Raw genomic sequence first — 18,168 nt, forward strand, 5'->3', positions numbered from 1 at the left:
AACACGTATGCTCATAGCTCAAGTCAGCATGCTGTGCTTTGGATTGCAATTGTCACATCTCATTAAGCATACCCATGACCATCAGTGTGGCCCACCATAGTGCCCTGGGGTGTTCCTGTCCATACAGCATTTATGGGATGGGCTCAGGTTTTCTGCCCCATCAAGAGCCAGGGAAACTTCCAGGTTTGCAGCAGCTGGAGAACTTTCTGGCCCACATAAGAAAGATGTTTGGACCCAAGCTTAGGAATGTAGTGTGCTCTTGACTGATAGCAGACCGTATGTACCTATACATATCTAGGGATGCTTTTTACATGGAGTAAATTCAGGATAGGTAGGAATCTGGTCTCTGCTGGGTAATGAGGATTTATACCTTGGAAAAAACCCAAAGGGCAAAACAAACAAACAAAAAAAGGCATTAAATCACCTCTTGTTTTCTCCCCTATTCCTTCCCTTCCAGATCAATAATGAGATAAAGAAGCAAGATGAGAAGACAGCGAGACCTGCAACTGAGCAGATGATTGAGTTCAGCATTTTGATTGTTGGTGAAAAGTACAGTGAGGAGCTGAGTGACCCAGACACTGTGAGGCGTCAGCTGCTCTCTGAACAATTCATTTCTCAGGTGATTACCTTCCCTGACTTCCTTTTGCTTTTTGCTGGCTCTGCAAGGCAGTAGTAGCATGTAGCACCCGTGTTAGGACTGCCTTTTTCTCATGGGCTCTGCAGAACCAGCTTAGGGCTTTTGCTGCTGGAGAATGTGCACCCACTATGAGAATACTCTGTTTTGCCTGACATGCTGCCCTTTTTGAAGTGGCAGTGTGTCATACATTGTATGTAGCATACCAGTTGCCAAAGACCAATTACTCTAATTTTCTTTTTGTGTTTCTCATGAAATAGCCTGCTACCATTTTGCCAGCAAAAGAGGTAAAAATATGCTTTTGAGAGGATCAGAAAATTATGCTGAATGCCTGAATAGGGACATACTCTAAACAGGACCTTTCTGAAGGACTACTCTCTCTCTCTCTCTCTCTCTCCCTCCCCTTTTCAGGTTTCATTAATTTACTTTGCCTCATGTTAGCAAAAGAAACAAAGCCAGATGTTATTAATAAATGAAAAATGTTTCAACTTCTTTTATCCCTTTTAAAGACCTACTTCTACCAGGGCTAATTTTGGCCTTACCATCCTTTCAGAATTTTTCAGTACCTCTCCCTCTCAGTGTTATTGCAGAGGAGCTTTTAAACTCAGAGAGAACAACAAGATTCTTGCTTACCTCTTGATGCAAATTCATTAGTTCTTAAAGTTTTAGGACTTCAAAATCTTAAATTTTAAAGATATATTCAACGTCTGTCTAGTGACCAGTCTGCCTAGAGGTTTTTTCTGCATTTTCTAAGCTCATTTTCCAGTTTGAATTCTTCCTTAATGTAGTTGGTTTGAAACTGGGGAGTGAAAAAGATAATTTGAGGGTCCTAGCAAACGAGCCTGCCCGCGCTCTCAAAATGGCAGGACATGAGTCAGCTGCAATTCAGAGCCACCAACCTATTCTGAGGCAGTGCTGGAAGGTGGCTCGAATAATTCAGGTACAGCACAGCGCTAACGCAGAGCACAGGCAGAAGACGTGCAAGTCCATCAGCATCTGCCCATGTGGGCATGCTCTGGGTCTCCTACAGGAGCTGAGCACTGAAATGGGATTTAGCATATCTAAAAGATTACACAGTGTCCAGATTTTGGACTGTAGAAGAAACTCTGGCATCCGTCTAGAGAATCTGTCTGTATAGAGTAGGTGATAGGTGGGAAATTGGAAGAAGTTGCAAACGGCAGAACTCATTCATCATTTCTGTTCCGGAGAGACATTTCAAATGAATCATCGTGCACTGCAGTGAGATACTCTCTGAAATCTAGGCTGCCAAGACAACTTTTACTCCTCATTTATGCCCAGGATCAGCAGTGCACGTGAGCACATTTTAAAACCCTCCAGCGTCAGAAGAGTTGTTAAACACATGCTTGAACCCCACTGGAGTCAGTGGGAATGAGCCATAGTTTAGAGTGCTAGGCATCTACTTCAAAGAAAAATACATATGTGCATATAGATATAAATATATAAATATACGCATGTAGGTATGATTTATTAAAACTTTATTTCAAGTTAATTTAATTTTAATTAAAATATAATGTTTTAATTTGTATGGTATAAAGTTACTGGCCCACCAATATACAAATGCATATTTAAAATACTAACTTTCTTCTCCCTATTGCTTCTATTTTTTTTTTATTTTGTTTATAATGATGGTAATTTTATTACCATCGTTTTCTTGCGGCAGAGAGTTTGTCTTTCCTTTCTCTTGGGAGAGGCATCTAGGATGCCATACAGCAGCACATCATGCGGCTTATCTTTTCTCTAGCTTTGCTTCCTTCTTAGTCCCCTTTAGTTGGGGTTCTTTGTTGAATCCCTTTTACTGGGGCTAACCCTCTGCCAGATCCTGGGCCAGATGGGAAAGAGATGTACTCTTCACTGCAGCCAGAAAGCATCACCACAACTGTCACAAGTTGCTAGCGTAGGCTAGACATCTTAATTTTCCTAGTTGTGTGGCCAAGTAGCCATGCCATAGTGTGTGTGTGTGGAAGAAATGTCAGATGGGACAGAGTCCACCTGGCACATGGATGTTCCACTCCTTTGATCCCTTGCCTGGTTTTTCTCTGTCTTGGATAAAGAAGCTCTTGAAAAAAGAAAAAGTCGGCAGCACTTCGATTGTTTAAGTCTCACCAGAGACAGTTTAAAAATAGGGAAATTGGGGAGGAGAAGAAGAATTCGAGGAGTAAAGAGTAATCCTCAACTGGCAAGGATCCTCTGGGAGGAAAAAAATCAATCCTAAACCGGCATGAACCTGTCATATTCTGTTTCTTGGTTTTGTCTTGTGTAATACAGTTGACTATTGAATTAGGCCTGGATGTGCTGCCATTGTGCTGCCCCTAGTTGTCTTTTTTTTGAGTAGCACTGCCAATTACTTTTGAGACATTTGTATGTTCAGGGCAGCGGAGATGAGCCATGTTTTGCACTTTGTAATGCATTAGTGCCTCTTTGGAGTCTAAGAGGTCCTGTTCCTACGGCGGACACTGCTCTTCTTGTTTAACTTGCTAAGGTCCAAAGCTTTTTCCTGAACTCTTTTTAATCCAAAGAGGTTTGGGAGGTAATGGAAACCTTTTGGGCAGAGACCAGTTTGTGCTGCGTAAATAAGAGAAAGAATGTAGTCTGCAGAGTCTGTTTGAATTCTGGCCCCCCCCCCCATAGTTCTTGGGAATGCTGGATGTTGTTCTTCATACTTTTCTTTTCCTTTTCTGATAATGAAACAATGTCACCAAAACTCTTCTTCCATAAAGAGAGAGAACATTCAACCATTTTTCTCATCTTTGGTATAACAACTCGGCTACATTTTTAGAAAATGTTGAAAGTGCTTCCTGATTTTTCACTAAATGAGTAGGGTGGAGGAAATCTGTGTTAATTTTTTGTTTTCTCCTCAAAATAGATGGAAAGTGTATTTGAAGGACTACCTGGATACAAAAGCATCCATATCCTGGATTACAGGTAAAAAGATACTGATGCATACGTGGTGATTGAAACTCATCATGTATGATGGTGTGATATGCCAGCACCACTCTTGGAAGAATGTTGGGCACGTGCGTGGGGGTTCCTAGGATGTTTTAACCAAAGGAAAGTGCTTTCGTATTTGGTACCTCTATAAACAGAGGTTGAAATAGAAATACAGAACTGTATGTAAATGGAATCTTCTATTTTTGCTCCTGGCATCCACAAGAGAATTTCACATCATATGCTTGCCTTGATTTTAAGACAAGGCATTTTTATTCAAGATTCTGTCCTAAAATTAAGGTCTTTTCTAATTTAAAATTAGTATCAGACACTTCTTCAATACTGTTGACATGTCCTAATATTAAATGAGCAAGAACACAGAAACCTTTTTGGAAAAATTTAGTATATTTAAATTTTTTTCCCAACTTATTAATGTTAATTTGGGATGACTCTAAAGGTTGGCGTTTGAGATATGTAAGGGTCTTTCTCCCTTTGATCGAAGCAAAGGTTGGTGAATAGTTTGATAAAGGATTTGCAATGTTTTATCTCTCTTTATTCTTATAAATATTTTTTTTTAAAGACTAGTTTGTTCAAATCAATTTGTGCTTCAGAGTGACATTTTAAGTTATTTTGGGAAAAAAGGGGATCCTGTATTATGCGCCAAACAGCTGATGTCTGAGTTTTGGGGTACGTGGGTCACGAATTATGATTATTCTTGGATGGACTGGATATAACTTTCAGAATTTAGTGAGGCTGTTCATGAGTCAATGTAAATTGTGTTTTCTATGAGGTATTGTAGGCTGTATTTCTTATAATATTCCAGCCTATACTTTCTAGCCAGAATGCAAGTAACAAAGCAGCTCTAGTGAGAAAGGTTTTATGGTCAGAACCCTAGACTGCGTTCAGTTTCCAGTTTACCCCCCACATACTTCATTATTGCATACAAACTGTTTGTCCTTGTCGTGCCTCATTTCCTTGCAGTTGTCACACATAGAGGGGTGAGGTTGTTCCAACAATGTGTCAGAAGTACCAAAAAAAGGACAGTATAGAAATGAAATTATTAAATGTTTAAAACAACATGGCAGGAGGGTTCCCAGTGCTAATTGCCCAAATGGACTGACAAACTCCACTTTGTCATGGCCTGCTACGGGAGAATAATTATCCAACCTAATAGACTAGTTTGTAGATACGTAATAGTTATCCCGGTGTCAGCAAGGGAAACAGAATGCTACTGTCTTCGGCCCTTGCAGGAGCCCAGAGGCAGGTTTGACTTTTCGGTTCCTACTTTCACTTGTGGCTAGAACCACAGCAAACTGGGGTAATGACGTGGGAAACCCTGCCAAGGCTCTGCCTGGGAGGTAGCAAACCCTTCCATCTCAATATTTGCAGTCTAATACATTTGCGAGCTCTGGGTTCCTTTCAGAACACAAATAAAAGGTTGATATTTCTGGCAGAATACCAGAGCTCTGTGCTCTGCTGTGCATGACAAACCCCCCCCATGTTTGTAAACTAAACCTTTAATGTAGAATTAGTGAGCCTTGATTTTCTTGGTGCTGACAGCAATTTAACTGCATTATTTGCAGTAAGATGAGATGGCTCTGCTCTGCTGATTCCTTGTGATCAATAGGAAATATCTCAGTTCAGTGAAAGCAGGACAGTTTGTTATGCAGCAGAATGACCATGCAACTTATAACCATTTTGCTGTATGCTTTTTCAAATTTGTGCGCACTGTAGAATACCAAAGTATATTTGTTAAAGTTAGAAGACATAAAGTAAACTATAACATTGATTTAACAGATTTTTCTGTTGTGTTGTGTTTTGTTTCTATATTCAGCTCTCCTGAGGAGGACAGGTAAAGACAACTTTTTAATATATATTGTCAGAATACAGACGTAAAAACAGATTTAGCTGGAGGGCACTGTTTTGGGGATTTGTAGTTTTGGCTCCAGAGTGAGATAGTTATCCAGCATAAATATTATGTGAAGGGGTTCTACCAGAAACTGTGAGTAACTGCTCTGTTTTGATTATGGATAAACCTAATTTGGTTATTTAAGTCCTAATCATAAATAACTACTTGGGGAAAATCTTCCTAAACACAAGTCGGTTACTGGGCTAACTTGTGTATAGGAGTCTCTTTTGTGAAGAAAACAAAATTGCTTAATGATGACTCAAGGTCTTTTTACTTTGCAGCAAAGTCTTGGATAGATACAGGATGATTATTATTACAGTAATTAAAGTACATAAGAAAATCATAATTTTCTAGTAAAGGCAGTTGGCGTAGCTACTTCAAGGCCAGAGGTGCTGCACATCTTAGCATCTCTTTCTACAAACATTCCTTAAGAGAAGATGGGATCAGTCTGGACTTGGTTTTTGTTAGACAAATTTTGTGTATTTCTCAGCAAAGGTATAACCAGTTTCCGCAGTTTTACAGAGAATGAGCATTTTAATTTTAGAAGGTTAGCAAATACAAATCTCTTTACAAACAATAGCGACTTAAAGCCATCCTCTGCTACTCTGCACTTCTGCAGGCTAAGATGCACAAAGATTATGTTCCAAGTACCAGATGTTTTAGCCCTTTCCAGACAGATGATGGTGTTACAGTTACTAGTTCGGAATTATTAACTGCAACTGACAGCACAGTTGTATTAAATCTAAATGTTACTTTGAGGAGCATACTTCATTCTGTCTTTGCTGTGCCTTTTCACTACTGCAGTCCTCTGTTATTTCCTTTGCTGACAGTGCCCGTGGTGAGCCTATGGTGGGCTCATTTCAATGACAGAGCCAGCAGCAAAACTCCAGCAGGCTCCTGGTTTAATCAGTGTGTTTGCTGATTCTGTTCCTGTTGTATCTGGCGCTGGGGCTTTAGAGACTTCTCTGAACGGAGCCATTACTTTAGCAATCCAGTCCAGCTCTGTGCAATGAGGAAAACCTGTCTCTGGAGCACATTTTTCTAACACTTCATAGATTACTTCATTTTCTTGCTGTGCCCTGTGTACAGCCAAAGTATTTTATGTTTTCTAAAGCTCCCATGTGCTTTTGCCCAGTGTATGGTAAATCTGATGGCTATCTATGCGGTCATGTGGGAAAGGACATCCAGATGTATTCAGGGAAAGAAAATTAAGAAAATGGAGAAGAGTTAATATGAAAAAAGCTAAGCTTTACATGGATACAAAACTTTTTTAAAGAATAAATGATCGATAAGTCTAGAAAAATGTTCCCAATTATAAGCTGTATTAAATACCATTTATTGCTATTAAAGACATTATTTCAAGCAGATTGACACCGCACAGTGACAGTGATCAAGGCTCCCTCTTGCTACTGTATGTCGCTACTATATCCAGCCTGTTTTTCCAAGCTGTTTTCATACCTCAGAGCCATTCCCATTACTGGCATGATCTTAAAAATCATCACTCGCACCAATGCATGCCAGCAGGCCTATTAATAATGCTGGCAGAAAGCCACGCTTTTGGTCTGCTTGTGGTCTGTCTACCATTCACTAGTAGAAATACAGGGCAGGGATCAGCCCTTGAGAACTTTGCAGTGGTGGAAAGCACAGGCAGGCAGACATAAGTGTGAAAAGAATTATATTGTTTTTACTTAGAATCCTTTAAAGCAATATATTTTTATATTAAAAAAGGGTCTTGACACAGATTCTCATAAAAAAAAAATATAGTGCTTGCTGTACGTTGGAAAACCTTGTATCTCTGATCTGTATTCTCTTTGTACAACTGAAGTGGGGTGGAAGTTCGCTACGCTGTTACGTTTGATGGAAAAGCCATCAGCAATGCCACCTGGGACCTGATTAACCTGCATTCCAACAAGGTGGAGGACAATTCCTTTATGGGCATAGAGGATAATCCAACAGTTGTGTACACCATCAGTGATTTCCGAGATTATATTGCTGAAATCCTCCAGAAAAATGCCTTGCTTGAAAACACTTCCTTGTCTTTAGACCCTGACTCTCTCCAGCTTACTAACGGTGGGTATTAATTATGATGCATTGGTGGGCCATACATCCAAAGTTTTAGAAAATAAATCTCAGAACTGAGTGAATTATTCAGCTGCCCTCTAAATAATTAAAAAGAAGCAACAAAAACAATGGGCACAAGCTAGAACATAGGAAGTTCCGTTCAAATACACGGAAAAACTTCTTTACAGTGAGGGTGACAGAGCACTGGAACAGGCTGCCCAGGGAGGTTGTGGAGTCCCCTTCTCTGGAGATTTTCAAGACCCGCCTGGATGCAGCCCTGAGGGATGTGCTTTAGGCAATCCTGCTCTAGCAGGGGAGTTGGACTAGATGATCTCTGGAGGTCCCTTCCAACTCTGAAGATTCCATGATTCCGTGAAAACAACTGTGTTGTATCTTGTTTTGCACTGATCTTAACCAGGTCAAGTCATTAGCAGTAGTATCTCAGTCTTTAATCCATTAGATTAGCCTCTTTTCTTTGCCACCGAGGTTTGTGATGTGCAATTTCAGTAATACTTCAACAACTAACAGGAATAGAAGGGGAAATGTGGCTCACATCATGTGTGTTACACCAGGATGACCTTCTGCTTAGTAGCTCTGTGTTGGCCTTGAGCAGCACAAAGGGAATACCTGGTTTATTGTTGACCATTCACCAATCCTGCCAGAGGTGCTGGAGGAGTGCTGTGCACCCCCCTGTTCTCACCTTTCCTCTGTACTTCCTGTAAGTTATCTGAGGGCATTTCTGGAAACAAAATCTCTCTGGCAAACTTTTTGAAAAGATTTTATTCACCAATCTGAGATGAGGGAGGGTTTTTCAGTCAGTCTTCCAAAACAACTTCCTCACACTGCTACTGCAGGCTTCATATCCCAAGTATTTATATTTTCACAGTGAAGGAAATACTACACCCTACACCAGAAGACCCATCCTGGATTACTGAGCATCCAGTTGTGCTGGAGCGCCCAGAGTTCGATGTGAGTATGGTTCTGAGCAGTGGCCTTTGGACACATTTGAACAATTTAACTCAGCAAGGCAGAATTACAGCCAGCACCTAGAACTTCTCTATCCTTGTTCATTCGAAATAAGTAGTAATGAAGGCACACCATATACTGGAGTAAAACCTCTGGTGAAAACTCTCACCTGATAATTTCATATCTGTGGCACAACAGTTTTCTGTGATCATCTTCTATTACATGACGGTACTGTGTTCCTGGCTGTCTAGCCAGTTCTTCCTTTGTCCTATTTTTCATAATGTTTAGACTGTAAATTGCTCTAAAGACATGGTTCTTCCCACAATATACCTTTCTTTGGAAAGCGAGAAATAGATGTAAGTAGTAAAGCTGGCTGCTAGAAGAGATAAAGGGTAAATTTCATATGCTCCTTTTGTTACTGTATTGGGTTCACTGAAAGTCCTCAGTTCAGTTTTAAAATGATGTCCATCCCCTTAATGCCAGCGAAAGAAACACAGAAAAATAATAGCCAGTGGTTTCTTCCCCCCCCACCTCTTGAAATCAAAATTACATCATTGGATTACCTCTGGAACAACGCAGGACATAGACTAAAGTTCCCCGTTGGACAGGAGACTTAGTATCACTGACCATGCCTGTACAATGCAACGGGGATTTAAGCAGATACCAAGTGAGGTGCCAGCCATGCTGAGATCGAGTTAATTAGTTCTGCCAACAGCTACAATTTCTGAATGGTGGTGCATTGTCTGGGCTTAAGGATTTATCCAGGAGGTTTCTGCTCTGCACTATGTTGTGTAACGCAGATGTGACTTCCAAGAAGAAATGAGCTCACTTCATGCCACAAAATCCAGATCCACCTATGTGCTTGATGGTAGCTTTTCACTAAGTTCATTATGAGATAATGTTGTGAACACTGACACGTTTCGTTTCAGGCCAACTTTTGAAATCTTTATGGAAGCAAAATTCTCAGGGACTTCACTGAAATCACATATTCTTGTTAGAATGGTCACAGGTATAAAACCCTTAGTTTCATGCCAGTTTTCCCTGAGTTTTAAAAACTAATCATTGATGTCTAAAATGCAAATTCATATGGATCTGCCATAAATGGCTTAAACGTGGTGTGGATAAACATGACTAAGTTAACTTTCAGGAAAGGGCTTTCTCTTCACTAGAGCTATCTAACTGGATTAAAATCTTGCAGATATTCATTTTAGTAAGACAGAGAATTCTGCCATCTTTACATTCTATCTGTGGATACTCTGACAGACGTGCAGGCAAGAAGATTTTAGAGTAGAGGTAGCTTTTTCAATAATAAATTTTAAGCCAGTTTTAGGGAATAGTATATACAAGAAAAATTTCTGGAAGTTACATTTTTCTAATCATGGACTGTGAATAATAATGTCGTCTATGTCTTCAATCAAAACGTCTAATTATGTAAAAGATATTGAGTATATAAAAATCAGCTGTGTATAATCTGTAATACACATAATTTGGGAAGTAATTTCAGATAAATTTAAGAGAATCATAAACATGCTTAAAAAGTAAACAAGGCTGAAGTGGTGAGTCAACGACTCCCACAGATGTCGAACCTTTATGTTTCAAGTAGATACTGTTAAGTAGAACCATTACCTATGAAAAAGAATTTTGCTGTTATTTTTCTTAGCTGATTTGCGAATAAGTTGGATTTGTATTATCATGCATACTCATGACATAATGTGGGACTACCATGACTTCACCATCTAATTTCTAGCAGATGGTACCAACTAATCATTAAGTCTTTTCTTTGAGTTTTACAGCTCTCTTAAAAAGTGAAGGAAAAATCAAGTCTGGTTTTTGAAATCCGTATTTTCTTGTTATTTCTGTTGAGTTGTAACAGGTAGAATGCTCTGGCTTGTTGAATGCGATGCCTTTCTGGCAGCAGAAAATGGAAAATCAGGGAGGGGGTTCTGTGTTTGCAGTCATCTGTCATATTTGTAAGCCTTTCAAAAGACATTAGTGAGAACCAGAACTTGCCAATATGATATTAAACTTGTTAATATAATATATTGCAATGTAACAAGAATCTTTGAATAATGTTAGTTGTCATAGGAACATCTATCCACATTCAAATAAATGAAGTGCAATCCCTGGCAACTAAATGCTCACATACAAAAAACCAAAAAAGTATTGAGAAGCTATTGCTGGTATTCCTTATTCATTCTTTATGGAATTTATATGTGTAATTTGTTTCTAATCTTGCACAGTAACTTTTTTTACAACTTTATTTATAGTGGTCAATTTTGCCAAAAAAGATAAGTGCTGGAGCACGTGTCTAAATGGATATATACTTTTCGACTGATTGTTACCATATAAATTAAAAAATGCGAGGAGATTGTGGTGGCATAACAACTGGCTATAAAAATGTGATCGATACAGGTAGACAAATAATTTAATAAAAATAACTTAACTGGCTCGTTTCCAAACATTCAAATGCAGTTTGAATTCAGTTGAAAATTTAATTCACCCACGTTTCAACCAGGAATAAAATTTCAAATTGATAAGTATTTGGACCGTCCTGTTATTCATGCCGGAGAGGAGGAGATTAGACAGGAATGGTGAGCTACAGAAATGGTTAATATAGTCTTGAACTGTAATGCGTATTACAGAAACCTCTGTCCACTGCCCACTTAACTTTACTAGTTATCATCAGCAATTGGTTATTCTTCGTAATATTGCTGCTGCTTGAAATTGTTTGGCAGTTTTTGATACCCCAAGGGGTTTTTTCGTCCATCTCAAGACTATTGCACAGCGTTGATATGTGGGCATGTATTCATGTGAAGCACTAACTCCTGAGATTTAGGCAGTCAGCTTGCGTTTTTAGCCTTGACCAAATAACTTATTCTCTTCATTGCTTTTTTTCCAATATAATTACCTCATGAGACACCGTGGTAGTAGATTAATATTCAAAGATGAAATGTGCTAAGTATTCCAACTGTAAACCGAATAATGACTGGGTATGGAATAGTTAGTAAACGGTGTGCAAATTGGAGATTTAAAATCAAATTATTTTTTCACATTTCATACAATTGGCAAATTCATTGTGCGTACTCTTTGTTGTTCATTACTGCCGATAGATTTGTTTTTTTGGTTTTTGGGGGGTTTTTTTGGTTTTTTTCCACAGGCATCTCAGCTTTGAGACTAAAGTTATTCCGGGTTCTAAAGGTATTCCAGGCTACCTCTACCCCAACTTCTAGGTTCTTTACATTATGGTCTTTGCTTCCTTCCTGGGTTCTCATAGCCACATATTGAAAGATAGCACTAACTGACCAAAGGGCATGGATACATTCAAGTTCAGTTTCTAAACTGTTTTGTGTATCATAGTAACTATAATATTATTATTACTGTATTGACTATGTAGCTGATGAATAATAGCTGCGAAGACCTCTTCATGCTTTAGGAAAGCAAGCAGTACTGTGTGCATTTATCTTTGATTTAATTACAAACAGACAGACCCATTTTTTCAGTAAAGGAAAGCAAAGGAGATGGGGTGGGTATAGACAGTAAATCTCTTAATACCATAACTGAAGCTGCACTCCAGACAAACCTGAGCGGCTTCTTTCCCTTTTCAGTGGACACGACTGGACATGAAATGTAAGTCACAAGGATGTGCATTTCACATGTACGTTGCACATGATTAGCAAAAGGTGCATATTTGCCAGTCCTCCCAGTTTGGCCCCCCCTGCTGCTGTGCGTTGTGTTCTCACAGAGGGAGGAGTACCAGATTTTGCTGTTGGCTGCTGCAAACACCCTGTATGTGTTCAGCACAATGTGGACAGCCAATGCTTCCCCTGTAACGGTGGAAATATTAATAGTGGGTTTATGTTCCAGGAGAGCACCTTTTTAGCTGAACGGCCTTCAGCAGATGAATCAACTGTCAGCAATACCTTGCCCTTTGATTTCACCAAACCAGATTCCACTTCAGATATTGAACAGTCCAATGACAATGAAATCCGGCCAAGACCAGAAAATCTGGACTCTGAGGCCGGTTTGGCACCTGAAGCTCCGCTCTCCTCAGAGGCTGATGTCACTTCTTTGCCTGATGATCTGGATTTAGAGGATGGGAATTGGACTCCTCATTTGGTCACTGCACCAGAGTTAGGGCGCGATTCTGTGGACTCCCTGGAATGGCTTTCGTCCCCCAATTCTTTAGATGGTAAGTTAATGCCATTGACTGAAGCTTAAATTTGGATGCCGGTGCTTCCTGATACTTGCCAAAGGTATAGTTCACTGAAGTGACTTTTCAGAAAGGTCTGAAAAATTGGCTGTCTTTCCTTGATAGTTTTTACCTCTCTTGTGTGCATGTATCCAAGAACAATATTGTAAGGTAAAATGTTTGTAACAGCTAATAATGCCTGTTTATCCCTATAGGAAGTGGTATGCACATGATCTTTGTGTAGTTGCCTAGAAGTACTTTTGTATAGGGCACGTTTGGGTGATGCCATGCCGAGATACCTGATCTCTGAAGTAGACTGACTAGCCTAAGGACACGCCACACAGTTACTGCTTTGTTGCTTACTCTGCAGTCTTGACTTGGCTCATAGAATAGCTGAATGAAAAGTGGGAGGGGTCAACAGGGGTCCATCTCACTTCGGCATATAAAGGCTAGATTATATCACAGGAAACATACTGAATACAGATCTGCAGACAATAAAATGAATGGAATTTGACACTTTTTATCGTAAACAACAATTACCTGGAAATTTGTTTTTATTTTCAGTGTTTGAAGAGACTGGACTATCTGAAGACCTTCTTTTGCCTTCAAGTCCTCCTCACCTCGTGCCTGAAGAACCTCCATCTACAGATGATTCTGCAGTTCCTCTGCTTTCTACACCAACAGTGGCCTCTTCTTCAGTCGTAGAGACTGATATTAAAGAAACACTACCTACTGAGAAAGAAGAAGAAACTCAGGGTAGTCCTGCAGACAGTAACAATGCAGACTCTGTGTTGCATGAGTCTATGGAAGAAATTCCTTTTCCCTTAGAAGTACACCCTATGGAAGAGGAAACTGACGTATATCTTGGAGGTAGAGTTATATATGATGATGGGTCTGGTTCAGCTTTTGATGGTTCAGGAAAAGAAATGGAATCAAGTATTTGGCCTTGGGAAGAAGCAACACTGGAACCAGTTTTCTACCCTGGTCCTGATAGCTGGCTTGAAGATGACAATGAGTCTTTGTTAATTGGAACTGAGGATATTCCTGAAGGCATGATCTTAGACTATATTCTTAACTCTGGGAATAAATTAGATGATGATCCTTCCAAAGATGAGAATGAAGGTATGACCAATACAAAAGATGATTTCCTTGATGAGTCTGAAATACTTGTTTTTCCAGAGACTGCAACTCAGCAGGTACCTCTGTTACAGACAGAAGAGCCATCATCTGTGGAACCATCTACACAGACAGAAATACCAGGCATGTATGATTCTTCTTTTGTTAAACCATCCTTGGTTTTGGAGCCTTCAGTGGACCATTCCTCTGTAGACATGCCAACTGGAGAGAGCCCTGTCTCACCACACAATACAGGTCTGCCTGTGGAAGATAGTCTCCTTACATCTACAAGGACTGTCAGTATGGAGCAACCTGAAGAGTCCATTGTAGGTCAAAACATCATTTCTGAAGCAGCTGAACACCAAAGTGAAGACAAGACAGTGGTAGAAGAACTATTCACAGTGGGGCAGTCAGATGTAACTGAAGCTGCTACAATAGGCCATTTGGATATAAGCTCTTCAGAAATTATTCTGACTGCAGATCCTTCCACAGTAAACCCTGATGCTTCCACAGAAGAGCAGCAAACCCTAGATTCATCACTGGCAGGCCAAGACACTACTGGATCAGCAGTGAAGGAACCAGCTGATATTTGGCCTACTGACAGAGCACTGGAAAACTCACTACACCAGACAGAGCAATCGGCAATGACAACTGCCACTCAAGTTGCAACTGCAGTCCCTTCTGTAACAGATCAGACCACTGTTCTAGAGGGCTTTGCTGTGGAGGGTGATACAGACCATGGCACGGATGTTTCCATGAGCTTCAGCACTGTTACGAACCCTTATGTAACAGTGAGTGTCACAACGAGCACTGTTGAGCATTCGTCCCATCTCCCTCCTATGGGATCTACGGCATCGTCATCTGTGGCTACCTCAACAAAGCTGGAAGATGAAACGACGAGAGTCCTGGATGTTTCTGTGGACCTGGATCATGTGACCACTGTCCACTTTTCTCCTGAGCTGACGGAGGGGGGAAGGAGCGTGACTGAAAGTCACGTGGAGCTAACAACTCATGTCCACTCCACAGAGATGGCCAGTGTGGCTTGGGCCACACATGAAAATCGCAATAGCACGCCTATCCCGTCACGAGCTCTAGTCGTGTTTTTCAGTCTTCGGGTTACCAACATGATGTTTTCAGAGGACCTGTTTAATAAAAACTCTCCTGAGTACAAAGCGTTGGAGCAGCGATTCTTGGAGCTGGTAAGAATCTCTTCTATGCTAAATGTCCATTATGTGATAGACAAAAATTGTTGGTAAATAATAGTTTATCGGCACTCTCTTTTACAGAGAGCAACTCAAGACTGGTGTTCATGGATATTATTTGTGTCCCTCCATTATTTGTGTCCAGAAAATTCTATCTGGAAATGGGGGATTGGGTTTTGGGGGTTTTATTCAGTCAGTAGTCTCTGTAAAGTGTAACTTTTTAGGGCTACGGGCCAGATGCTCTGCTGGTGTCAATAAATGTAGCAGTGAGATGAAGTCACTAGGACACTCCCCTTGCTTCCAGGGTGCTCTGTATTTAGTCTATAGGGAGAGAGAAGTAAATACGTAGGGCCTGTGACAATGTAACTTTTCTGCAACACATTCAACCCATCTTAAGTTAGAGGTAATTCAGGGAAGTAAGCTGTTCCTAAACTGACTGATGGCTAGCAAAGCCTCACGGGAATTATACAGCAACAATTGTCAAATTTTAACCAGGAAATTCCCCTCTCCTGACTGAAATGAACTTTTTTTTTTTTTTAGTGGGAGATGGAGGGAGCAAATCAGCGAGAGGGAAGGGGGACATGCTTGAAGGAAATAGGCAGTGAAACGACGAGTATGCCTGGTACTTAGACCAAAGGAGAGCACTACGTATGTCCCGAGAACTGTATTTCTGAATTGTAGATGTTTGGAAACCATCTGCAAATTGGTATACTTCTAAGAACTGCATAAAGTACTTGGGCTTCTGGCAGGCTGACAGCATGGGCCTTAATTGGGTAAAGCTTTAATGCCCTTGCTGTGGGATGTGGATATCAGTGGATAACCAGTGCAATTGGCTTGAGAAGAGATTCAAAGATTCAGCTTTTCTCTCACGTCCCCTGTGTTGCAGCTGGTGCCCTACCTTCAGTCAAATCTGACGGGCTTCCAGAATCTGGAAATCCTGAACTTCAGAAATGGCAGCATCGTGGTGAACAGTCGAATGAAATTTGCCAAACCTGTGCCTCGGAACGTCACCAATGCTGTGTACATGATCCTGGAAGACTTCTGCAACACTGCGTATCACACCATGAACCTGGCCATCGATAAATACTCCCTGGATGTGGAATCAGGTAAGGATGGCAGGGAAATGTAGTTCGGAGCAAGGGATTTAGAGCGACTTCTGCTTTAAGAACTTACTAAGGATCCCAGCGGCTCAGAGACTGCCCACTGCTTTTCACAGGCCGGGCTTTAGAAAGACAGTCTTTCACAGAGTTCAAACAAACAAACAAATAAAAATCTGTTAAGGCACTAAAGCGAGGAAAATCAAAGTGGGACTCAGACTGAGCAAACTATATGGGGCCCATATAGAAATATGGGGACAAAACTGGCTCATGTAGCTCTCCATATAGTGCCATATAAGGCACTTTCACTGGGGAGTGAGGGGAAAGGCTGGTCAGGGAGAACACTGGTGCATGGGATCGTTCCCAGAGGTGGCAGCCAGTTTAGCTGCTAGGTATGCATCTGCACGGGTAACACCTGCTGCCTCACTCTCGTGGTAAGGTCTCGGTTGCACTCAAAAGTTACAGGCCCTCTTAGTTCACTCCTCTGATACGGAAGAAAGTTTTTTCCCCTGTCCAAGTTAGCCAGTAGTTTACCGTAGAAGCAACTCAGAACTATTTCCTGTTTTAAGGTTAGGGAAAAATAACAATGCTGACCTGTTGGCAAATGGTAGCTGTTCTTTTGAGGTCGCTCTTTTATAAAGATGGTCTAACTAGGATGAAAAATCTTCTGATATTGATCATTTAACTGTATGCCAGCCCTCTTAAGGTTGATACAAGTGAGATACCTCAAATGCTACAAGCTTGTGTTCCTTGCAGACAAAGGCCAATCGCCTCACAGTAGGTGCTGAGTGTCCAAAGTCCCCTTGACCTTCCCTCTACACTGCCTAGATTTTTCTATAACAAAAAATACTGGAGATCAGCTGTGTTTTACTCATTTGCAAAATATAGTTCCAGCAGACAAGAGAACATCTGAGGTACTGCACATTCCAGTAAGAAAAAGAACATTTTATACTTGGTTTTTCGATTGGCTTGTTGGGTGGTCCCTAGCTATACCACTGACATGCACTGTGCAGACAGGAGCACATCCTAGCGCTTGTTCACCTTAGCAGAACCTTTTTTACTCAGGAAAGACGCATGCCAGATTTTTGCAGATTATTTTAACTGAGAGACCATTAGAGAAAATGGCAGCAGACAGCCACTGCTTTGCCGCAGTTAAGGTTCTCCTTGTTAGTATTTTCTGCTTTGTGTATTCTCAGGTGAGCAAGCAGATCCTTGCAAGTTCCAGGCCTGCAATGAGTTCTCCGAATGCTTAGTAAATCGCTGGAGTGGGGAAGCTGAGTGCGTCTGCAATCCCGGCTACCTCAGCATCGACGGGCTGCCATGCAATAGCATTTGTGACCTGCAACCAAACTTCTGCCTGAATGATGGGAAGTGCGACATAAGCCCTGGGCAAGGGGCCATCTGTAGGTAGGTCATCCCGATGTTTGAAGTATGTGCTTCCTGTATGAAAACCCCTTATTGTCTCCTCTGTTGTAGCATTCGACAAGATTTTTGCAAATTTCCATAAGATAATGTGTAACAAATGAGATGATAGTGATTATCATTCATGTTATGCTGCTGAGTGGAGGTCCCAACACTGACATTTATTTTCCTACATATATATTGGAGATGAGACGGTAATACAGTTATTTTTAATGCCTTTAAAGCTATAAAAATGGATACTATCACAGATGTAGTATAAATTTTATCATACTTGTATAATACTGTTAATTAGAAGCAGGGAAGTATCTGAACTCAAGCAAGCTCCGTCCAGTATTTATTAAGAGCTCTTTGAAAAATTTAAAGTATTACTTACTGCTTTCAGAAACTATTTCAGATATTTATGTTCGACGACTTAATTTACTGATGTTTCTAAATAATAAGGTTCACTGCTATGAGTGGTCGTAATACCTTACACTTCCTTGAGTTTTTATAGCTAAAGCTCTGAAACGCACATAATGCAAATACATTATTTTCACTGGTATATTTTAAGTCAGTACTAACAGTAAAGTTCTCATGTTCAAAACCACAGCAAGGCAGATGCGCTGAATGCTGTTTTGGACAACTGT

At 40.6% G+C, this 18,168-nt stretch overlaps 1 protein-coding gene across 9 annotated transcripts in view; it reads left to right on the forward strand.

The window, feature by feature from the left end:
* IMPG2 (interphotoreceptor matrix proteoglycan 2) overlaps nt 1-18,168 on the forward strand; it is a 64,986-nt gene that overhangs the window by 41,248 nt on the left and 5,570 nt on the right. For 8 of the 9 annotated variants that reach the window (XR_010073043.1, XM_063349965.1, XM_063349936.1 and 5 more), the window contains 9 exons: nt 458-619; nt 3,519-3,577; nt 5,415-5,432; nt 7,315-7,559; nt 8,437-8,519; nt 12,381-12,705; nt 13,270-15,020; nt 15,910-16,129; nt 17,317-17,527. Coding sequence is in view for 8 of the 9 variants with exons in the window: in XM_063349965.1 (XP_063206035.1) it covers nt 458-619; nt 3,519-3,577; nt 5,415-5,432; nt 7,315-7,559; nt 8,437-8,519; nt 12,381-12,705; nt 13,270-15,020; nt 15,910-16,129; nt 17,317-17,527 (3,074 nt within the window). In the remaining variant the exon portion in view is untranslated. The remainder of the gene's footprint in view (nt 1-457; nt 620-3,518; nt 3,578-5,414; nt 5,433-7,314; nt 7,560-8,436; nt 8,520-12,380; nt 12,706-13,269; nt 15,021-15,909; nt 16,130-17,316; nt 17,528-18,168) is intronic. The other variant, XM_063349974.1, reaches the window with a different exon arrangement.

This window comes from Chroicocephalus ridibundus, chromosome 1 (genome assembly GCF_963924245.1).
Source record: "Chroicocephalus ridibundus chromosome 1, bChrRid1.1, whole genome shotgun sequence".
Taxonomy (NCBI): domain Eukaryota; kingdom Metazoa; phylum Chordata; class Aves; order Charadriiformes; family Laridae; genus Chroicocephalus; species Chroicocephalus ridibundus.